Here is a 24,907-nt window from a genome sequence, read left to right as displayed (position 1 = left end):
GGAAATCACAAAAGCATTTTCCTTAAACAGATTATTCAAGTTTCTGAATATGTGTTTTTTTTCCAGATCATGGCTTATTCTGTTCAGGGAATCCTATATTGGGATCTCACTGATTTTTAGTTAACAGAAAGCAGATGCATATAGGGCTTTCATTTGTTATATGAGACGTTTGAAATCCTGGTCAGTACACAGGTGTCTTCTATGGCTTTTCTGAGCTTTGACCAACTATCTTGATTCAACATAACACACGAGGACTATCCATGAGCTTACAGTGTTAACATTCAGGGGAGGATTTTTTTTAATTGATAAATAAGTTTTCCTTATGAGTCAGTGCCCATCAGACAGACCCTGGATTTGTGGAACAATCCATTACTGTTGGCACCCACAGGAAGAATATAAAATCTCAATAATAGAAATGGAAAATAGCATGATAAGGAAAGAATGTACTGTTCTGCGTTGTGCGGAATCAAATTTGGAATATGCGTGTTATATATGGATTGAAGTCAGCAAACAGTCCTCCTTACAGGCCTTTCAAGGTACTGATCTGTCCTGTTCATTGAAGTTTGGAAGCATGTGTTGGTCTTGGTGGCCAAGCAAGTTCATAATCACAGTCTGACTGTAAGGTCACAAATCACAATCTTCACCCATTTGGCTGGGGAGCAGAGATGCCACAAATGATCCAGGTGTGCAGGAGTGTGAAGACATGCTGAGCTCTTAGAAGAATCTAGAGAATCTGACCAGGCATTTGAGAATCTGAGGCAACATCTCACGGTGTTGCCAAGATATGTCACAGAAAGTGAGGAGAGTCAGCAACACAGCTAAAGCATATTCAAGATAGGTACTGATACTGAAGTAGTCTAAAGTTTCCCAGTGCTCTGAATCTTTAATGTTACTAGCAAGTCATTGTAGGAAGCAGAAAGCTGTGGTAATCCTGAATTCCTCTCTGCAGTGGGAACAGAACAGAACACACAACATTGCTGTAGGAGATATGGAAGGATTCTGGAAAGTAATGAGCAAACTGCTTCTGATAGAAACCAGAATTTTCTTTCCCGCCCTTTTTTTTTTTTTTTTTTTGGCATTGACTGGCAGGATGATAAACTGCCATGTTGTAGTTGTCTCCATTGCTTGCTGCAGACCCACGTAGTATGCTCATTAAATTTACATACTTACTTATTTTCTTTTACTATTGGCTGGAGGAGGTCAACTCCTTGCAGAGGAGATTGGGGATGGGTGGCAGACTGCATCAAAATCATTCATATTTTGAAAATAAGCTGCATTTTTCTGTTGTTTATGCTAAGAAGAAAGAATATTTTAGGTAACTCCCATGAAAATGCTGAAGAACTTGAAAGAGCCAGTGAGATGAAGGAAAAAGAAGCTGCATTGTAAGTTTGGTATCAATAAAGAAGTTAAACTTCGTTTCTGGAGAAAGACGCTGCTTTGCACTGCAGTTTACACTCTGCTTTTGCTCTTTCATTGCTCTGCTAAACACAATGCTTGGCTTTAATAAGGGCTAACCTAAAGAAAAAAGCTCTATGCTTTCCTCTGTGTGCATATTCCCTAATATTTCTGCTTCTGTGCTTGTTGCTCTTTTTTAATTGAAAATACACTGCTTCAGTAATTTAATAATTCTTTAGTACCGTGCACTGCCTTATTTTAATGCTTTGCACTGAGTATGTATGTTGCAAAGAGAAGTCAGTCAATGGCTTCTTCAATTTATTTGCTTGGATTAACATTTTCATCTAGCTGCGTATTGATTATTATTTTTTGTTTTAAAAATACCCTTTTTCATATGGCAGCCATATATTCACTATGAATTACAAGGTATTGAAGAAAGTAATTGTAACAAAATGATAATATCTTGATGGAATAAGAAAAAATGTTAAGAGCTATGAAGAATATACGGGATGCTTTGAAAAATAAGATTTAAAAATGCGAACAAAGAGGAAAATACATTAATATATATACATACCAGGAAATTAACTCAGTAAAGTCCAATTTTTCAGCTTGCCATAGTATATAGCTGCAGGCCAATGCTGTGGTGTGTGAGTTTTTGCATAAAATAGCAGCAGTTCTAGCTCTTCCAACTTAGTTGTTTACATTATGGTACAGGGTTGTGACTTTCAGGCTTTGTAATAGAAGACCGATTTGGAATCTAGAATAGCAGCAAAGGTTGCGTTTAAGATGGTTTTTAATGTATTTTTTTTATGATTGTTTTTAATCCCCACTCAAAAATGAGTGGGGATTTTCTGGTTAAAAAACTGGTGAATGTGATGAAGAGGAGGTCAACCTGTAAATGATTTGAGGTGCGGTTTAAAACACAGAATTAACTGCCTGACTGCCTGTCTCCAGTGCCACTCCTAGTTGCAGTGAGGACTAAGTCTGTTAAATAGAGTGAGTTAAACTCATGAATTGTTCACAGGTGTCTGGAGTTCCTTCTACAGAACGATGCCAATCCATCCATCCAAGACAAAGAGGGGTACAACACTGTGCATTACGCTGCTGCATATGGGCACCGGCAGTGTTTGGAACTGGTGAGTGCTCACACAGTTCAGAGGTCTCTTATCTGCTGATATGTATGTATACACGTGTGTGTGTGGCTGTCTATATGCTAGTATTGTGAACAGACCCAAAGGTTACAATTTGAGTTCCTTAGATATTTATAATGCTGTGAAAACCTGCAATAAACTCAGGAAGGTGCAATAAACTCAAATATATGCAACCAGGTACATCTTAAAAACATGATCATCTTGATAATCCAGTCTTTGTTCAACAAGCTGGTGCTTAAATGTTGAGTGGAGCTCAAATTACTTTTAACTGTGGTCAAAATGTTCCTAGTGTATGTGCCATTAATAAGGGATAGTTCCCACTGCATGATGGTGTGTGTCCTCTGTAGCTGCCACATTATCAGACTTGCAGACTGCAGAGAGTAAATAGCTTTTGTTAGCTGCATACCTGCAATGCCTTTTAACCTGTAAAGAAATAATAGCAGCATTGTTAAAGTAACTGTCATCAACCTTGTATGCCATGTGTCTGCTTTTTAGTTGTTGTATTTTCATTGTTGTTGCATCAATCAGAAATTGCATCTCATAAGAAGCCAAAAATTTGGGAGATTTATAGTGTGGATTTATAGTAGTTTGGGAGTTGTAAATAAATAAATAAATAGAAGTGTCATGAAAATGGATCTTAACTGAACTGCCTGATATACAGGGTGATCCAATTCTAATTGTTGTTTTTTCTTTTTTTAAAAAAAAAGAAGCTATAATTAGAAAATCATATAGAGATCTAGGCCTTAGTAAGATAATATAATAGCACCACTGTGTGCTATTTAGTGTTTTATGTTGTTTGGTTCGTTCTTTCTTTGTTAAACTTTCTTTGTTAAATAGCCAAAGTACTTAATTATTGAGAAGGATTTCTGCACAACACATGCTGCTTTCATACCACATGCATCGGTGCTGTCAGTTACTGCCACCGTTGGGGAAATCCTGCAGCTGTCCTACCCAGGGTCACCAGAGCTAGGAATGGCTGCCCTGTAATTACACCAGGGCAGCCCTGGGTCACAATTGCAGGTGGGGCGCTAAGCCTTTTTAGCTCCCACCTGCGTGCACAAATATATTTAGGACACTTAGGGTATCGCTGCTCCTTTTTCACTTGTGGCAGCCATTTGGCCTTTCCTTGTTTAGAGCCATCTCCTCTCACGTGATTCTGCCCGTGGGGACGGAGCAATACTCTGCTGTGCCTGCTGCGGATTTTGAACAAAAGCTCTTGGCATTTGAAGGGCGTATATATAGTCTCTGTGAAGTGTGCAAGCCTATGCTTGTATGCCCACAGCAATGTGTATCACAGCCTTACCCGTGTCTTATCACCAGATTCTTGCATGACTTGTGTGAGCTCTCTCTAACAGCATCTTTCAGCCTTCAGATTGTAGTCCCTGTGTGCTGCTGGGTGCAGAGCAAGCACAGAGCAAGGTCTCCTCTCTTTTCTTATGCTTGCTGCTGGGCATGTTTTCTCACAGCATATCAGTTATAGACAGTAACCTGCTATCAAGTCCCAGTGTTACTTAGGCATGCTAGACAAAAGGAAGAACTGGGAGTGCAGCATGTGTCAGAGGTGTTGGGTTTTTCTTTAATTTTGAAGGGTGACATGCAAACTGTGGGTGAGAGACAGCAATGCAGCAAGCGTTCTATATTTGGACAGAGAAATTCAGTGTTTTTCCATGTTAATCCTCCCATATTTGAGACTATAGCTGCAGTATTAAAAATGAAAGCCAAGTATCATTTGCAGAGCTAGAGCCATACAGCTGTTTTGTGTTTCTCTATGAAAGAACATTGCTAGGGATTTTAGCTTTTTGTCTGCAAAGGACCACTTTGTGTACTAGGTTGTATACCTGAGGACCATGGGGGCCATGATTTTGCCATTGGTATTTAGGGTTTGATAGGCAGCTCATTGTCTCTCTGGAAAACAAAAGCTAGATGTATCAAAAAGCATTTGTGCTTGATCAGCAGCAGGACCAAGACTCATCTTTGCACCCACTGTCAGAGTAGCTGACTCTGTTTTTGTTCAATGAGCATTTGTCCCTTAGATCTAGGGAGTTACCAAGTCCCAGGTTTAGTATTTTTTTTATATTTGGTAACAGTGACTAACTGATTGATACAGGCATCGCATTTACATTGATTTTTTTTTCTTCCCCTTATTGCTTTTATCCACAATGGCAAAAAAGCTGGACCAGCCTCAAAAGGTAATTTTGCTTTGAGCATATTTTTAGTTGTTCTTGCTCAAGGAACAGTGGTAGCCCAGCAACACTAATTCCAGTGTAAATATGTCTGTAGATAGGCAGACATTTTTTGTTTTGGCTTCACACATGCAGTAACCCATAAATTGGTGTCCAAGTGCTAACTTTGAACCACTAATCTGTATCACAGGAACTCTGTCATATGGAATACGCCTTTTGAAATGTTTCCTGTCTCTTCTATCCTGAAGAAGAGATTTTTCGTGCAGGATTACTGAAATAAAAACATGTTTTTCAGTGTCAAATGAACTCATTTTACTGTTTTATCACTTGGATAAATGTTTTTTAATTTATTATTGGCAACTTATAGTCAAAAATATCTAAGAATTATTTTACCTTGTTCCACAAGATGGTTCTTTGTGGGCATAAAACTGTTACAGGAAGAAGAGCATTTCAAATATGGAGCTTTAATTCTGATCAAAACTAAGGCAAAGTGGATGCAACACTGAGTTTGATTTTTATGAGTAATGGTTACTAGTACTTCTGTATATGCACAATATCGAACTACAGCAAAATGTTAATGAATTTTTCAGTGTTCTAGGACATGTCAAATGTATCAAAGAGCTGGTAAGACTAATTTTTTTTTTCTCCTGCCCTTCTGGTTTTTATAACGGGTACCTAAATTAACTTAAATAAATGGTCACAAAAAAAAAAAAAATCTGAAGAAGTCTCTAGTGGAGTTTCCTTAGCTAAGGGTCTGATCTGTGCTTTAAGCACCATAACTTCCTAGCATGACAAAATATTTACGCCTTTGAGTACAGTTTGGGAAATGCTGGCTTATCTACAGAAATATGTTTTCATTTTTTGGCTTTTGTGGTTCCTGTGAGACCAATACTTTGGGAGGAATTTAGGTAAATTTCTTTGTGGGGAGAGCAGAGGTATTAGGAGAAATAAGGATTAAGAGTGAGAAGGCCATATCCTTTGACCCAAAGAAATAAGGTTTGTGTTTGTGTGTTCAACCATAGAGCCCAGTGCCAGAAGCTGTTTTCTGGAGGACCTTTGGGTTGTCTGGGATGTTAGTGTGGCAGATGCTCTGCAATGAATGACTTGATGTTGCTAAGAAGAGAAGAATGGAAGAAGATTCTTGAATTCTTTCTCCATCTGTAATGAGCCATTCCTAAAGGCTGAGTGGTGGGCATGTGTGCTTGTGAGCAAGTAAAACTCAGTCTCTCTCATCTGCTTTCATACTTGTAAAATATAATCTCGTGTTTCTTTAGATTGGGACTGACTTCTTGGGTGCTCGGTAGTCAGGGATATTGGTCAAGGTTGCTATGTGGTATGTTAGAGTTGATCACATCACCAGACTGCAGTAGTTTGTGGGGGAGTGTATTTTTCATTGAAACAATCTCTTATCACAGAATCCTTGTCAGTGTGGAAAGAGTGAAATTTAAATTGTAATTTCACATTAAACTGCAATCTGGAGGGCCAGTCAGGCACTTTGCACTGGTAAAAATATGTTCCTGTGCAATGTCAGGGCAAACAGAATTAAATGTCTTTCTTCTGTAGTGAAATCTCTTCTCTGACTGTAAGAATTGATGGTTATTTTTCTTTTAATCTGCTCTTCTTTTTATCCCATTAGCAAATGAAATCGACTTTTTGCCTAACAGAAATCGAATTGGCACAGGGGCTAATTCACTTGAGAATGGGAGGAGAGCATGGTTTAACGGAAAATCATGTCTGAAAGGCAAATCTCAGTCTGTGTGTCTGACTGAAGTAGGTAACCTGAAGATCTGTGTGCACCAGGAAGATTTCCTGGTAACAGACCCTCACAACTATGCTGTGAAGTTTGAAGAGCAAGAAGACACCTTTTTAGATGAGCTGTTACCAGTGGGGAAAAAAAGCAATCTATGCCTTCAAATGCTTGCTCCTTAACCTGTGAAGTTGAAATCTCAGACCCCTTAGGTATTTAATGTAGCTACTACTGACTACGTGTGTCTCTTATCAACAAGAATTTGCTCATTTACCCATATGAGAGCAGGACACTGGTAATTAGTGGTGAGTGAATCAGAAGTGTGGTTGGGATAGGCATTAAATAGCCTTTTGCCACATGAGGATCTGGCTCAGACACTTGTGCAGGCGCAGCCCCTGGGCCACTTCATGGCCTGAATCTCTTCATTTAGGGGCTATGTTCTGGTTTTCTCCTTTGTGAATATCTCACAGTCTCCTTGACTCCATCCTTCTGAAAGGGCAGCATTTTGTCTGAAAGCAGCAGTGATTGCATTTCGTGTGGTGAATGACTGCATAACGAACTCTGTGATGGCTTTTCCTGCATGTCAGCTCTGAATATCTGAGCTGTTATTTCATGTACAGCTCAGAAGCTTGATTTTTTTTCTCTCAAGTTAGTTGGTACAGTTAGGAATTCAGATGCCTATTTTCATAAAGAAAGCACCAGTAAAACTCCAAAAATACACAGAACAAGTATTTAAATAAATAGACTCCACATGCGCAGAATTCTGAAAACCATATACATATATTTGGACACTCCCTTAAGGAATGAGCCTTTATCAGCACCAGTTGGAGCTGACTGGAGCTGCTGGCATTTGAGGCTTGGTGGTTGTGCGTGCAGCTCTCAGTGCACCAGAACAAGAGACCGTTTCTATCAAACCCCACTGGCTGTAGACACCTATCCTTACGTTTTTTTTCTTAGCAGAGGAAGCTCGAAGTCATTAACTCTAGTGGTTCTAAAAGGAGAATGCAAAAGAAGAAAAGAACTTAAGAACATAATCCTTTGAAAATAACCTTAACAAACCTTCTAATTTCTCTCTCAGTCCTAGAATCCCCAGATCATGGTAGATTGATTTAATTACTTAAGTTTTGATTTCAGCATTAGTTCAATATGTACCCACTAATTAAACTATCAATAGGAGTTTCAAAACTATGTAATTTTGATCCTAAAAAGGGTTCCTAGGATGCTAATGCTTGTGAACTCTGTGGGAGTACAGGAATTCACCATTTGCTTCAGCACCCTGCTGGCACTTTGGCTTGTAGGATAAGAGTATTGCCTAGCATGTCTGAGGGCTTTTCTGTCTCTGACAGATTTGGTCATTTTTTTAGTTGTTGTTGTGTTTTTATTTTTCTTTCCTGGCGGGGAGAAGCAAAGCACTAACATCTGCTGTCTTTTGACAGAGAGTAACAAGGCCATTGCAGAACTTCAGGGGACAGTTTCCCTTCAGTTTGGAAAGGAGTTGTGGGCTTGTGCTGTTCCTCAAGTACCTGTCTGTGAGCGTGTATGTGTGTGTGGTGTTTACATGTAAACGTGTGCAGAATATGATTCTTTCTAATTTACTGAATCCAATGAAAAGGGCATATGGCATTGCATTAGACTGTAGCTCAGGAAGAGCTGTGGGTGCTGGGGTTTTGGGAATGTAATCAGTCTCTTTTATTCAGTGGAAGATGTTTGCCTGCATGAGCAGACTTCCAAGAAGAAACTGGCACTGGTTTATTGGTATTTGTAGGCTTAAAAAGCAAACTAACTTCATTAAGCAAAGGCTCCCACAGTGTGTATTTTGGATCTCTGTTTTGTCAATTGAATATATTAGTTGTAAACATTCTCGCTGAATATTACTTTCCTCTTTCCCTTCTTCCCGTATGAAGTAATGCAACTGGTAGCTATTCACAGGGGCAGTTGTCTCATAGCTTCAGGAGTATTTCAACCATAGGTGGACAGAGTAGAGATGGGTGCATAAAGGATCAGGTACTGGTTTAGTATTCTGTTTGTGCAATGCTTGCAACGCAATTTATTCCAAAGAAAGAGGAAAACAAGCAAACAGACCCCACAAACACTTGCAGATTGCCATCATAGTTGAGTATGTCATTAATTGTTCTAATTGACGTTTTTAATCAGATTGGAAGCAAAACTCCATTGGATATAGTGAGTAATTGAAAAACAATTGCATGTTGTATATTTGGTTTTTATTTAAACTTCTTACTATTTTGCAAGTGCTTGTATTCACTCTTACAAAGCCTGAAGAAGAAGAATCACTACTCCTAACTGGCATGCCATGTACTTCAAGCAACTGCATGTATGCTGCTTTGGTTTAAGTAGATTCCTCATTGTTGTTGCTTACAGGCTCAAGCTTTGCTAGAAGTCTGTTGCTTTTCCTCAGTCTTAGGAGCTATGAGTCAAGTGCACGTACTAAGTGGCATGACACTTTTCTGGATGTTAAAGTAGCTTTGCTTTTGGTGATGTGAAATGGAACCAACATTGTCTGTTTTCTGGAACTGTGTGACCACTTTCAAAGTGATTTAAAGAAGGAACTTGAATTATGCATTTTTATGTGAGTCTGACTTTAAAACGCACTTGTGTGTATTTCACAATGGAGACATAAATGAGAAGAAAATAGCAAAACATACATTTGAAAAGCACGTTTTCAAAATTGACTGCTAATACATTTAACCAAAGCTCAAATTTTTCAGCTACAGAGGATTTTTATTTTTTTTTTTAAGGAATAACTTGTCCGAACAAAAGCTTTCCTTACACATTTTATAGAAATGTATGTAATTTTGCAAAACTTTCACTGGGGAAGAGGGTCCTAAACCGAAGTATGAGGCTTTATAGAACCTCTGGGGTAGAATCAATTTCTGTTCAGAAAAAACAACGTATGTGATTCAAGTGTGGAAGATGCAGGCTCAGATCTCTGCTCTGATTAACAAAGAATTTGAATTTCTACATCTCGGTAAGCGACGTGTTGGCTGGTACTGGATAGTATCTTTCACTCTTGTTTGGAGCTGTCCTGCTTCATACAAATATTTGCTGGGTGAGAATCTGCTGTGTGGCGCTGTATGGCATTGATATGGCACTCACATGACTTAATATAAAGTGATTTAGTGTTAAGTGGAAGAGCTGCAACAAAAGATTAGGGTCTGGAGGTCTGCTTGAATTTTGTGGTTTAGATATACTTAAGGGTTTGAACTTTGTTCCCCTAAAAGCCAGGTAAGTTCTGTCTGCGTGGTGGTGATTGTTCTGGTAGGGTACTGGATATTTAAGCGTTGTGCTGAAAAAGGTGCATGCAATGACTAATAAATTTTTTCAGACTCAGTCTATTTAAACTCTTGCAAAACTTCTATGTACTTATGTTAACTTCACCCATAATGTGTGCACATGAGCGAAATTGATGTAAACACTGGTTAGTCGGATTTTTAATGTCTGATTTCTGGAAAAACATATCAGGCTATGTTAAGGAAGTATATTGGTTTTAATACGATCAAGTTAAAATAATTGGATCATTTAGCTTTACAAATATGGAGAGAGCTTATAGAGTTGCTTGTCTCCCATGAGGATATAGTAGTACCATTTCACCTTTGAATTACACAATCAAAAAAAATCTGAGATTTAAAAATGTGCTTCCCCGGTATAAAATGGTATAGAGGTTAATTTTAATACTGTTTTCTATTTAATTGGAAGCAACTGATGACAGTCTTCGATCTTGAGCTTGGTACTTGCTGGAAAAAAAACTTTATTCAAAAGAGGCTGCGGCTGTTATGTTTTCCCTGGGAACAGACAATTATCTATTGCAATTGATCAGGAAAGATAAGATTCAAAATGACATCCTAGACAATATATTTTTATTCAGTGCTGAAAATGACATTAAAAGTTGTTACTAGTTGATGTTTTGCCATTTTACGGTTAGTATTAATAGCACCTAACTATGGTGCTCTGAAGAAGTTAGTTAACAGTGCTGGAAGTATATGTGCTGGAATGTGGAAGTAGCCATACTAAAGTAGTAAAACCCTCAGTGCAAAGTCACTTTAATGTCAATGATGTTAGAATTAGATCAAACCTTTGACATAACTACCAGTGGTGCACACAGATGGTTGTGCCTGGAGGTGAAGGTGTGTGTTGTTTTGTGCAGAATCACATTCTTCTTCTTTTTAGGGTTTAAAATAGCACCTGTCATTACACTATCTGGTTTCTAGTATCTGGTTTGAAGTAGCTTCTGACATCTTCCTTTTAAAAATGTAGCTTAAACTTTTTATGCATGATGAAAGTATTACCTCCTTTTCTGCCTAATACCAATTCTAAATTACAGAGATGTTCCATGAAGCTATTTTTTCAGAGATGAACTTCAGAATATATTATAGTCTATAAGGACAATTACGTAAACTATCCTGAGTCAGTAACTGGCAAGTTTGAGTAAAAAAAAAAAAAAAAAAAGAGGAAGCAAAAAACCCTACACCATATTCTCCCATATAATCCTTCATTATAACCACAGAATAAAATCAAGCAGTAAATCCTCTTATGTCTGTAAATGTCCTTACTGTACAAATAAAATAAATTTGTGAGAACTAAATGTTATTAATCTTCACGTGGAGCTGGGGGAGAGAAGACAGTTGATAATAGCAGTCTTGTAGTGCTCTTAGCTTGTAACAATAGAACTGAATAATTGACATGTTTTATCTTGCTTTGTCTGCATCTTACTCCCAAAGCATCAAGTTCCTGAATGTGAAGAAGACTTCCCAAGATAATTACATGCAGCATTAAATAGTGCTGTTATGGAAAGTACCGGGGTAGTACTGGGAATTTCCAAAGGGCATAAAGAGAGTAAGGGTATCCTTACCTTTTAAAAAGTTAGAACCTAACCAGAGAGGACAGTGCCCACCGCTTTGGATTGCAGCATCTGAACAATTCTGCCAGTGCTGACATCTGCTTAAAATCTGCAGCCAATTAAGACGTAGAAATGTGATCAGCTAAAAGACATAACATTAATGGCACAAGAAATGAGACATGAGATGTGCTGTACTTTCTCCAGTCAGCCACAACCATGACCTGATAGTAAAGCATCCGTACTTGTATGTCTTGAGAGAAGTGCATCGGTGAACTTGCAGCAGGCAGGTATTGCACCGCAGCAGGCTCACTGGGAGTTTTTCTGCAGGGTCTGGGGATTTAAATTGCCAGGACTGTCAGGGAAAATGGTTTTGAGTGTTAAATTCCCTTTCTTTAGTAACAGATGCAACTGCGGGTAGTTTCTTACAAGCGTGCCCTAAGCTGGAAGCATTATGAGCCCTAAGGATCACTTTATGTGCTCTTATAACAAGTACAGGAAATCTATTGTGAACGTGTTCTTGGAAACACTGGTGAAGCTGGAGGATTTGCCAGGTAACTTGCACGTGATGTGCTGTGTATCCATCAGATGACTTAGTTTTAATTGTGAGCTGTGCCTGACAAGACATATTGAAAATTATTAGTTATATGTCCATAATCTTCATGTGTTTGCTCTCCCTTATAATAGGCTGCCCAGGGAAGTGGTTGAGTCACCATCCCTGGAGGTCTTTAAAAGACATTTAGATGTTGAGCTTAGTGATATGGTTTAGTGGAGGGCTTGTTAGTGTTAGGTCAGAGGTTGGACTAGATGATCTTGGAGGTCTCTTCCAACCTAGATGATTCTGTGATTCTGTGATCTTTTCTCGCGCTGTCAGGCTATATATGTGGGAGCTACTAAGTTTACTATCAAGCTTCTGTTTGTGCTTGACTTTATGACGGAGACATGCAGCCTTGTGAGTAATAAGCTCATTAAGCTTAGTCTGCATCAGTCTAAGCTGCTTAGAGTTAAAGCCATTGATATGCCTTTTGTGAGGGGCTCTCCAATCCTGCAATTTGTTCTACTACGGCCTTAATTTTGTCAATTTTCTGTTTTTTTTTTTTTTTTTCTTTTTCTTTTCTTTGTTTTTCATCTACTCGAAAGGCAGTTATCTGCCTTGTTCCAGAGAGGGAATTATTAAGTTTTTGATCCTGGAATTTCAACAGATGATGATCAATGTAATTACAAGTGATTAAATTAGTCTTCTGTGCTGACCTTATAGACTCAGAATAAAGGCCAATATGGAACAGACAGGGAAACAGGCTTAGTGCTTGGGTTTGGTTGGATTTTTTTTTTTAAGTTTGTTTACTTACTGGAGAAAATCAGACTTAAAATTATTACCTCTTTAGAGCATGTTTGTGATAACTGAGAATTCATGACCATGTGTTCAGAGTTACTGCTTCATCCCATTTTCATCTAAAATATAAGAGAAGAACAGTGTTTTAAACTGGATATGGTTCCATGTGAAAATACCAAATGTGTTTCCCTAACCTTGCCCCAAATCTACTGCAAAAGTGGTGTGGGACTTTTTTTTTTTCTTCCTTAGCTGTAAGATTGTGTTAAAATTAGTATTACCTGTTAAAAATTGCACCCAGTTGCTTATGAGCAGTATTTGCATTAACACACTTTTCTTTCCTACTCTTGACATATCACTAGGCTCAAAATATACAAATAAACAAAATTACTGCTTAAATTTCCGTTTTGTTCCTCCCCCCTCCCAATTCCGATTAACGTCCTTGTTTAATGTGAGATTTGTGATACTTTGGATCAATTTATTTTTGATGTAGGTTTGGTAAGGACTGACTTGTTACACCAAAAGTTTAGGTATATATGAGTTCATTATATACCATCATCTTGCAGCGTAGGGTTGATAATTTCTGTGCCACCTATAGGCTTTCGTTGGTCTCTTCAGAGTTTTCCATGTTGGCATACTGTAGAATCGTCCAGATTGGCACTAGAACTCCCAGTCCCCTTTTTCAGTCTTTTAGCTAATTCTTTACTCTATTAAAAAAACACTGTGAAAACCTGACTTGTAACCTTAGAAACATTACAAGTCACTTGTAGTTACCTGTCATGCTTTTCTTTGCTTTTTACAGTTTCTGGCTACTAATTTTTTTTTTTTTTGTAAAACATTAGTTTTCAGTTACAAAGGATTTTGGAGACTAGCTGTTTGAGTACTTATCAATAAAATGTCTTGCACACCAGCAGTGCTACTAAAAGGTGTTGAATTCCCAATATTTTGTCAATATTGTGTATCGTTTTCTTTGCAACCTCAGCTAGGTAAGTTGCCAGGGTTTGTACGCTGTTGTGGCATGTGGTGTTGGTCAGAGTAAATCCATAGTTCCACCTTATGATTGGGCAGAAATGTTCTATTTGTAAGCCTTAAGATGCTTTGGGGTCCCTTTACATGAAGAGAATCAGAAAAATGTGTTGCATTTTATTAGATGTTAACCCTTTTAGGAGTTCAAGGTGTTCAAATGTGTTGCGTTTTTGAAGTCTGTCATTGTAGAAGCAGGTTCTACTTCGATAAATTATAAAAATGATTGTGAAATGACTAACAGCTCAGTTATAATTGTTTCCAGCCCTAATTATGTGTCAGAATTATCCAGACCACCATGTATCAGAAATGGCCTGCATGTGCATTAAATGTGTATTCATGCAACATCCCTTTTTCCAATGCAAATTGTCTTAGGGCTCTACTCCACAAATTCTTCCTTTTGCCTGTTCGTTCTCATGCAAGCAGTCTCTCTGATTTCAGGGAAACTCATTAATCAGGATGAGGATGTTCATGACAAGCTTTCAAATTAGTTTTATAACTTGACCCCATAGGGAAAACAGACTTGAGAATACATAAAGGAAATGCTGTGACGTATTTATTTCTCACTGTCCTTCAATATCCACTGCAGACATCTGAGAAAAAAAAAGTTTATCTTTGTCTACTGATTTATAGTTCATAAGACCTTATCCTAAGTTTTGCAAAGATGTTTTAAGACTTTTTTTTTTCCCATTTTCAGCTTCTGGAAAAAACCAACAATATGTTTGAGGAATCAGATTCTGCAGCTACGAAAAGTCCTTTACATTTAGCTGTAAGTATGAGATGTGTAACGTGTTTGATCATCTCCTAGAATAACTCCTTAACCTCTGTCTTTGAAGCATAGACTTGATGTTGAAACAGCTGTAAAGAGATGTGTAGGCCTAGATGTAACAAAACCAGTTTCTGGGCTGGAATTGTTAATTAAGTTTCTGGCAGTTGAGGCTCTTTGCTTTTATTGACTGTAATACTCAGGTAGACTGTAGAAGAAGAAACAGAAACTGTAAAGAAATGAAATGCCAAGTCACAACTTTTATTTATAACTAGTTTATCAGTTTGAAGCTGGAGCTTGAGCCCCATGGCTTTGACGATGGAATGGGATACTCTTCATAATCTCCTGGAGACATGCAGAGTGTAAAAACTGTCTGGTGCACAGCCAGGTGTGATAACACATGCTTAAACCCCAGGGTTTAAAGTGCCCAGGGAGTATGCAGTGGTCACTGTGCTGACAAAAGGGGATCCAGCACCTGTGGCTCAGAGATCGCAATAGCTCCCTTTTCCCAAGAGCCTGAGATTCAAGATTCATCAGCCCTCTTCCCAGAGTTGTCTTGCACAGAATCACAGAATAGTGTAGGTCAGCTGGGACCTCTGAAAATCATCTACTCTGTGATCAGAGCAGGTTCAGTTAGAGGTGGTTTTCTCAAGGGCCATGCCCCATCACATTTTGAAAGTCTCCAAGCACAAACAGTGCATGGCTTCTGCAGGCAATCTGTTCCAGTGCTTGACCATCCCCACAATAAAAATGTTTTTTCTTGCATTTAAATGGTATTTTCAGTGTTTAAATTTGTGCGCATTGCCTCTTGTCCTGTCACTGGGCACCACTGAGAAGAATTTGTTTCTGTCTTTTTTGCTCCCCCCCCTCGAGTCTTTATACACATCACTAAGACCTTTCTGAACCTTTTCTTTTTAAAGCTGAACAGTCCCAGCTCTCTCAGCCTGTCCTCACATGTCTTACACAAAGTGGCATTTCACTAAATATCCAACCTCACCATGAAGCTGCTGTGTAGAAAATAGGATCAAATTTTAGTTGTATAGTGATCATATCTCTGTTTCCCAGTCAGTCATAACAGCTCCAACCTGGCATTTGAATTATGCACACATAATCTGAGGGAACTAGAGCTGGAACAGTTTGGTTAAAAGGACCGAGTTTGCCACTGAACAATTCTCACCCTCAGTTCTTTTCCTCTGCAATTTGACTACTTTGGGAAGAATATTGTCCCAAGATAAAATAGGGGTTACAACCTGTACTGTCATCAACACAAATTCCTGTGCAGGGAAAGGACTTGACCTGCAGCTGGCCAGACAGCAAACTCATTTCCTCTCTGGTCCTTCTTGGAAAGAATCCTTGCAAGGAAACTGCCAGTGTCTCTCCCTGTTGTATCGGTTGCTGTTTTAACAGTTCATTCACCCGAGATGCCCCAAAAACACAATAAATTAAAAAAGAAAAAAGCTGACATAAAACATTACAATTTCTCACGCTTTAAGTGCAGGTATCCAGAAGTATCTTTGACATTTGTTTCAAGCCCTCCCATTTATTGGGGTGCCTGTGGCTATCCTTCCACAACTATGTCAGTGTCTCTGAATGTCTCCACCCGGCAGTCCAGAAAGCTATGAACTTACACCAAAACACAGAGACCTGTTAAACAGCTGATATGGAGCAGTGGCCATGGCCTCTGCTTCCAGATATTTGACAATAGAATAGAAATAGTTAAGAATTAGAAACAAAGGGGTGAACTAGCAGCTAATGAAATACTGATCTGCCATTCTCTGAGGCTGTAGTGCCTGGTTAGGGTCATGGCTAAGTAAGTGACAGTGTCAGGCAAACCAAAAGGAAACAAACAAATCAACTTTATCCTTTCAAGGAGAGGATGGGGGTATACTGTCTGCTTGGTACCTTCAAGATAGGTACTCATATTGTGTGGAAGTTCAGGTTATTGCTGGTTGTTTTCTAAGTAAAACTGTAATAGAGAAGAAAATCTAACTGCATCAGAGTGTTTTCTGGGATATGAGTTCTCTGTGCCCTCACCTTCCTCTGCTTTTTCTGCCTTTGCCTTTTTACTTTTATTGAGTAGTTTTCTTGGTCTAACAGGGAAACAACTGTTTGCTTCCTACTCTGTTCTGTTCTTTTAAACTTCTGAGAATGGTCACTAGGAGCAAGCTAATACCACCAGTACTTAACCTTGAAGTTTGGTGGCTGGTTGTTAATTTTGTGTTAGTATTGCTCTTCTGTTTTCATTAACTGCTTCAACTCTAGTAACATTAGTTCTATGTTCATGTGTAAATAAAAAGGATGTTCTGTGTGAGTCTAACAGTCAGTAGAGGAGGGCAGTCCCTACAAGGTTAAATTAAATTTAGTCTGTACTGAATTGATGAATTATTGCCTGACATTCCTCACCTTGGGTTGTATTAGAAGGTCAGAGCAAATCAATAATCATAATTTCGCTCCATGAAAACCAGGAATTTTTGAGTGTCTTAGCTACTTGTATCATCCACAATGTAATTTGGAAAAGTCCTTTCAAGCTGAAGAGTCATAAAGAGTCAAGAAAACTGTAATTTCTACTGTGTTTGGGAGGCCAACAAGGGCACATCTTATTCATGTTTTATGTGACTCTTTGAGAGGCGAGAGTTGTGTTCTTTACATGAGTCATTTCATATTTCTAGGCCTATAATGGTCATCACCAAGCCTTGGAGGTACTCCTCCAGTCTCTGGTAGATCTGGATATCAAGGATGAGAAGGGACGCACTGCTTTGGACCTGGCTGCATTTAAAGGGCATGCAGAGTGCGTGGAAGCTCTCATCAGCCAGGGTGCTTCTGTCACTGTAAAAGACAACGTCACTAAAAGGACCCCACTGCATGCTTCAGGTGAGTGTGTGCTTATGTTACGCTTGTGGTATGAATCCTGTAACACATATGTGGTTAACTTTACCCACCTACTATTTCCTATGCATATTCTAAGAAGAATGAGATTTTGACGTATATTGAGGACTGCTTCTTGTTTGCCAAGGCCCAGCAGTTAACTCTTCACCTGTCTTTTCCATGGTTTTTCTCCTCTGTCCCCATGGATCAGTCCTCCTTCACAGAATACCATATTTCTCCATTCCTCTACTGCTCAGCCCTTACCTGCTTACCTCTGCTTTTCCATCTCTCTCTATTACCACCTACTCTTTACGATGTATGATGTTTCCTCTACAACACCTTCACTTAATGGTTCTTGAGCCAAAAAAAAACAGGGGAAGAGATGATGATTGCTTCACTGCTTCTCCTAAGGAAGAAAGGTTGCAAATACAGTTAGGCTTCTGGTGGCAATTAAATTGTCCTGTTTTCAAAACCTTCAGCCTTTCGCAGTGGCAGCTCTGCAGAAATTCACCCTCTTTTAGATGTTATTCTCCTAAACCAGCTTATGAATTTGCTGTTGCTAGGAGTTGCTCCATTCACCATGTGTTGAGTACTACACATTGCATAATTAACTGGACACTGGAAATGTAGAATTTGCCATTTATTTAGAGGTTATTATTTAATATGTACCTGTTGGTTAAATACATGGCAGCACCGAAGGGAATATTGCTCCTCTGACTGTTTGTTGAGGAACTCAGTACAACATAGTAGTGACCTCTAGTGGGAAGTAGAATTAATAATTTATTGGACTTTTTTTTAGTTAACAATGTTAATTGTCTTTCTGTATGTTTTTTTCATCTTGCTTAGAATAAAATGCATGCACATCCTGTAATACCATCTTTTTCTGTGATCACGTTTGTGCAACCTGGAAGCATAAAGTCAGATTGACCTATATCAATTTTGCCTGCAGTATTGAAGAGATTTCTGCAATAAGTCTTCACAGCATACTAAAAAATGTCTTCTGCCACCTTAGACTTTGCATAAAACCGAATGCATTGCTACCCACAATAAAGTAATCATATAGAGATGTTGTGCCACAGTGCACAAATCAGAAGTTTGAGACCAGAATTCAGTGTGGGGGGAGTTCAGTTGTTTTCAATAAAACCACAAAATACTAACTCCAGATGATCCCGCCCTATTAACACTGTTGGTTTAATTAATTTAAGTCAAGAACAGTGCTGCCACAGAAGTGCAGCTGTGTTGGTCAAGAGCTTTTCTATAGCCACTTCAAACCTAGCTGAGGTCTCATGAACAAGCTGTGACTTTGTCTGGCATGTCATCACTGCTAGCAACGATTTTGCATTTATTTAAAATTTTGGTTATAGTTGCATAGATTTCTTGTCACAGCTGAACTGTGAATATTCTGCATTACTGAAAAAGCTAAGCGCTCACAAAGCCATATTCTTGTTAGCAACTCCCACTCAAAATATGGATTTGTTGACTAGGTTTGTTAAATAGAGTTGAGTAGGTTTGTTGAATAGAAGGTATTATTTTAAGTAGGCACATTTCTTACCTTCATACGAATTCTGATTGTATTTTTATTTCTATTTTAGTTCCTTTTTTAATTGCCCTCATCACTGTAATGTGAGTGCCTTCCACGTAGAACCAGTAGGAAGATCAATTGTAGACTTCTCTAGTCTGTGATGTTGTTGTTGTTTCACAAAATAAAAAAAATATATATTTCAGGGATTCGAGCAGAATTTTCTTTAAATCTTCAGTAAAACAAATAAGCTAAATTTATATTAAAAAAAAAAAGAGAAAAGGCAAGAAGCAGGAAAACCCTACCCATAGGAATAATAGAGTGAAGAAATGGAGAACATGTACCCTAAGCAGAAAGGAAAATATTGCACAGGAAAATTGAGTATTTGAAGTCTTAGAAAATAAGGTTTATCACTGTCATGAATTTGGAGGCTTTTGAATGCAAACTAAGTGCATTTTGGGTAAATATCCAATCAAATACTGTTTACGACCTTGCACTCAACAGCTATGCAGAATTCTATGGCAATCCTGAAGGAGTAAAGCTTCCATCTCCAACTATTACAAAAAGCTACTTGAAGTCTGATGATTTTTGTTATGCTGTTTCGTAACATTTCGTTTAGGGGTGTTTTAGCGAAGAATGATGCCACCTATCGGAAACCCTGCATGGTTCCAATGCACTATTCAACATTTTTTATTTGCAATGCAAGCATAAGAGGAAAATTGGCATATTTTGAGAAATCTGACAGAATTATTGCTGAATTAATCCTTTGAGTGACGGGATGCATTTGCATGCATAAAAATGAAAACTTGCATGCATTTACTGTGCAGTGGAACAAACAAGAAGGCATATGTGCCCATCCCCTTAAACGTGTGTGTCTTCATTCCTTCTGATTGCACAAGCAGAATTGCTGAACAGAGCAGTTAAGGAGACTTGAACTGGTGGATTGGATTACAGGATTCTGCAGAGCTCTGTTCAGTAAAGGGATTTGTAACTTTAGTAGAGAAATAATTCACCTAATGAAGTATTTTTTTTTTGTCTGTTCCCCTCAGGGAACAGGCTTTCTTTGACCTCATAACATGGAGAATTTCCTTAGCCTAAATTATATGTTCCCTATATAATTTTATTACCGCCAATCTTTCCTCTGTCTGGCTTGGGGAATCCATTGGAAGTGTTTCCCTAGGGTAGCATTGTAGCTCTGTTGGCAAAGCTCACATTCCCTGCAGGGTCTGTAATGTTTAGCAATCACTGGGTCAGCTCTGAATACTTTCTGCGAGTATCTATTCTAAAACTGACTTACCAGAATCCTTTTCAGACATCATTGTGAACAAGTTGGGATTTCTCTTCCTTCTGCTGGCAGAAATAACTGTTTTGTTGGGTTTTTTTCCCCACAAGTCATTGACTCATCAGCCCTGTAGAAGTGTTTACATGTTATGTATATGTCATTACTTAGTGGTAAATAACTAAAAGCATCTTTTATTTTTTCTGGGGAAAGCAACTGAGATTATTCTTGGATGAGTGATTTAAATGTGATGATGTGCACCCATTTCTCTGCCAGGATGATGTGACACAGGTGGTGCCCAAGGTTTCTGCCTCAGTCCACAGGGTGTGGGCAGTGTGAATGCATGACTTGCTGTAATAAGAACACAATCTCTATCTACTGAGTATAGGGATTATTGTTTTTTATTTTTTTATTTATTTATTTTAAGTAAGAAATTTCTGTTCCTCCCGTGAGTGAAGCCTTTAAGCCAGCTGACACACAGATTGGTTTCCAGCATCTGGCCCTGCAAAATAGAGTACTTTGGAGCTGTTTTCCAACAGCAGTGGGTTACATTTTAAAGAGGAAACCCTGTTTTTGAGAAGTACCCATGGTTTCTAACCTTAAACTAGAAAAACTGGAATAACCCCAAGAGAATTTTTGTCTCTGTTTGGGCCTCTGCATAGCCATGTAAGGAGCTAAGATGATGGTGTGCTGTCACCTCCGCACTGACTGAATTGAAGAATGTCTCATCACGGCTCTCTTAACTAAGGAAGATCCCAGTCAAGGCTTTGAGGGGGAAAAATAAGCAGATTGAGACAAAACAGTCTTTCGGTTAAAGAATGTCAGCAGTAGTGGTGACTTTGTATACTTCAACCTGGACTCAATCACCTTGAGTGTGCCCAACTGCCAAAGTTCAGCTCTCACCAGCAAACAAGGCTGGTGTGAAGCTGTCAGGATTGACTTGGAGACTAGAGAGATCTTGGCCAATGCCCAGGGGACTGGGAGGACATGACTGATGGGCTTGAGTAGGAACAAGCATTTCCTGAGAAGTTTGAGTCTGAGAGAACAAGTGGAGATGCAGTACCTGCTGGCTGCATCATAGAGGCATTGCTGTAAGGCTGCGCTGATGCTCTCCTCACGGCTTCCCGACTGCCTGCTGTGGGGCTCAGCACAGCTGAGTCAGCCTGGAGGTCGCTGGAGTGCAAAATGTCAAAGTAACGTGGTGCTTCCTGGAATACAAAATGTGTAATATTGGTCTTTCTTTGCAGATGTTTCTTTTTTCATAACAGCACTGAAGAATTTGCTTGTACAGCCTATGTAATATTAACGAGCTTTGCTGCTGTACTGCTTAATGTGTTCCAACACTGATCATAGAAAACCTTGTCTGCCTGCTTGCTCTGAGGGATTTTGAAATGCTGACCCATTTAGCAAAGATCTTTTCAGTAGTGAAAATCACAATTTCTGTTTTACTCATTTGGCATTTTTGAATGAAAGAAAAATAATCCTTGTTTTACTGAAGTCAGGGAAAAAAGAGCTCATATTTCATTGCCAGAAGTAAATTGAAAATTTTAGGAATACTAATTTATTATATCGCAAAGTATTTTAATTGTTTATCAATAAATTTCTTATCCATGAAAATTCTAATGGAAAAGTATCTGAAATTAAGCCTATTTTAACTTAACACACTTTTTTTCTTCATAGTCATTAATGGTCATACACCCTGTTTACGGTTGTTGCTAGAAGTTGCAGACAACCCTGATGTGACAGACGCCAAAGGACAGTAAGTTTTCTTTGTGATGGTTTTCTTTCAGTTCTGTGATTCAAATAGCATCTCAGATTTCATGCAGAAAAAGCATTTATTTGAAATACAGTACTTCCTGTACTTCTCCTTTTAGAATTTGGCAGAAACTACAAAGTATACATTCTAAGCCATGTGGAAAAGATTATTCATTAATTGTAGCCTCTGCTTCATACTTTAAACAATTCTTCATAGATGCTTAGAGCCAGATTCAATGTAAACTAACAAGCTTCTGAGATGTTTCTATAGACTTTTACTTTCTAAAATGCTGATATTTTAGGATTTACTTGGTATACTAAGCTGGCAAAGTGAGACTGAATTTGAGGTGAGCCCTAAATCTGAAATGTTCCTACAAGTTTTGTCTCATTAAATGGCAGCTATAGAGGCAATATAAAGTATGCTTTAGAAGTTGAAAGCATGAATGCTTTAAAAAACTTATTTGGGGTTACCTGGAATATATCTGACTATATGTATAACTTTGAACGGTATTAGTCTTACCTAAGAATAGAAGAATAGATTGCTTTAAGGAAGAAAAAAAAAAAACAAAGGAAGATATGTTAGTCCAAATGTTGGCTTTAATAGAGTTTCCTCATGTTCCTTACTCCACTTTAAACAATTGTGCAGCATTTTCAAAACAAATGCTTTGAGTTGTTGTCATCTAGATAACTATCGGGCATTCATTCACAACAGTTGGGTACTGTAAAGCTCACGTGTTGCTGGAGGTGACGATAATTGTAGGTTGTTAAGAGAACAGATTGTCCCGAATGATGTTGCTCTGTAAACTGCTTGCAAATGAATCATACTAGTTGGCTGATAACATTTTAAGAATAATTTCATACAAAATATTTTCACCTGAGTATTATATAGAAGAGTACAGTGAAAGGAATAAATTTCTGAGTAGGAATGGAGAGAAATGCAGGGCTTCCTGACTTCTCTAGTCCAGTAAGTTAGCAGTGCCAAGTAGCATGTCATTTTATAGCTGTGACTGTTCTGTTTGTTTTTCTTCTAGAACCCCCCTAATGCTTGCAGTGGCATATGGGCACATTGATGCTGTTTCCTTATTACTTGAAAAAGAAGCATCTGTAGATGCAGCTGATCTCGTGGGATGCACAGCTTTACATCGAGGGGTGACTTAGTTTTAATAATTCTAATTATTTGTTTTACTGTGAATACAATTCATTTATAAATACAGGGATATTGAATATGTAGGGGATATAGTTAGTGATTGAAAACATGACTAAAAACAGTCAATGAGGTAAAAATCAGGACAAATCTGCTCTGCTTTTGACTTTATTTCACATTCACTTTAATTAGATAAAGTATTGATTAGATTGATTTTTTCTCTTGGCTCTAGACACTCTACTATAGCAATCATTATTGTTATAAGCGCTTTAAGAATTTTGAAAATAATTTATTTAAAAGAACTGCCCAGCAGTTGCTATCCTTTTTCTTGGGGAGGATGTTGTAAATAAGTAAGCCTTAAGTATTGATATGGAGGCAGTGAAATTCAAGGCAGATCTAACCTTTTTTAGGAGACACCTTCTTACCCAATGTGCAGTTGATGCAAGAGATCATGTTTATCATGTTTATTCAGAACTCTGTAATAACTGTAGTGAGCAATTCAGCTTAGAGTCCAACACCTGTCTGTAACAAAGCTATGATAAAACATTTTTGTTCTGTGTTAACAGCAGTGTATGAACATGACCAAGATACTAAAGCTAATCTATGTATGACATGGAGGTCACTGATAATATCTGGCCAGCTGTTAAAACACCTTTTCATGTTTCTGATAATATTGTTCCTTTTTTTCCCTCAACTCTCCTCTCACATTTGTACATGGTTTTGAGTAGCAAGACTCAGGTTTTCTGGACCTCAACCTTTGCTTATCTGTTTCATTAATCTTAAACTCCTCCTTGGTTTTGAGCCTTTAGTGGGGTTTCTTCCACAAACTATTAATCAATGCCTTTGAAAGGTAATAGCAAATATATTTCAGTGTAGTGGTTATCATAGGATACCCATGGGATCAAAGGAGCTTTCATCTCTGTCATCTGAATCCTATTCAGGCTGTTTCATGTTCACAGGCATCAATCATAGCACATGTTTCCTGGGCGTGAGTCTATGTTTATGTCAACCTCTTTACTCATTTCTTTGTTATCAGATTATGACTGGGCATGAAGAGTGTGTTCAGATGCTGTTAGAGAAAGACGTATCTATTTTATGTAAAGATGCCAGAGGCAGAACACCTCTGCACTTTGCAGCAGCTCGGGGTCATGCCACTTGGCTGAGTGAATTACTGCAGGTAGCACTTTCAGAAGAAGACTGCAGTTTAAAAGATAATCAAGGTTATACACCGCTGCACTGGGCTTGTTACAATGGTAAGTTTGTCCCTGTGGATTTTTACCAAGTTCAAATGTGGCTTCAGTTTTAGGAAAGCATGATAACAAAGTTTAACCCTTTGAGAAACTTAAAATGAAGAGTCAAATTATTTCCCCTCTTACTTACTATCTGTAGTTTGCATTTTCTGTGTTTACACTTCAGTTCAAAATCCAGGGAAATTCCAGCAATAGCTCTCAACGGCTTTGCAACTTATAGAGAAATATCTCAGTCATTGTGTTCATTTGCTCCCATCACAGAAGGCCAGGGTGAAATTCTGGATTTCGTGAAGTGAATGATGAAATTCTCATTGATTAGTATGGGGCCAGAAATGCTTCTTTGAGGTGTCACCTTCTTATTTATTAAAGCAAGAAGTGACATGATTAGATGGATAGCCTGAACTGATTATGTTTCTTGCTTAATAAAAGGATAAAACCTCCTAGTACCATCGTTTAAGACCATCTTTTGGAGATATGTGAGGCCATGTATGTAATATCATTTAAAAAGGAGACTATTTTTCCTTTCCTTTTATTTTTGAGAGGGGTTAATATCAGCCTGGATCTACTATGTTGCTGATATATATATATATATATATATATAGTATATGTATATATATATATATGTATATATATAAGTAAAACAATTTT

General features: G+C 38.2%; 1 protein-coding gene across 17 annotated transcripts in view; it reads left to right on the top strand.

Annotated features, from left to right (window-relative positions):
* ANKRD44 (ankyrin repeat domain 44) overlaps positions 1-24,907 on the top strand; it is a 151,828-nt gene that overhangs the window by 113,300 nt on the left and 13,621 nt on the right. For 12 of the 17 annotated variants that reach the window (XM_083843009.1, XM_083843005.1, XM_083842997.1 and 9 more), the window contains 7 exons: positions 1,299-1,382; positions 2,420-2,531; positions 14,379-14,450; positions 17,117-17,318; positions 21,791-21,869; positions 22,897-23,014; positions 24,046-24,262. In XM_083843009.1, the coding sequence (XP_083699135.1) occupies positions 1,299-1,382; positions 2,420-2,531; positions 14,379-14,450; positions 17,117-17,318; positions 21,791-21,869; positions 22,897-23,014; positions 24,046-24,262 (884 nt within the window). The remainder of the gene's footprint in view (positions 1-1,298; positions 1,383-2,419; positions 2,532-14,378; positions 14,451-17,116; positions 17,319-21,790; positions 21,870-22,896; positions 23,015-24,045; positions 24,263-24,907) is intronic. The other 5 variants (XM_083843000.1, XM_083843006.1, XM_083843004.1 and 2 more) reach the window with 2 other exon arrangements.

This window comes from Anser anser (assembly GCF_964211835.1).
Source record: "Anser anser genome assembly, chromosome: 6".
NCBI lineage: Eukaryota > Metazoa > Chordata > Aves > Anseriformes > Anatidae > Anser > Anser anser.
This window is presented reverse-complemented; position numbering and strand designations above follow the sequence as displayed.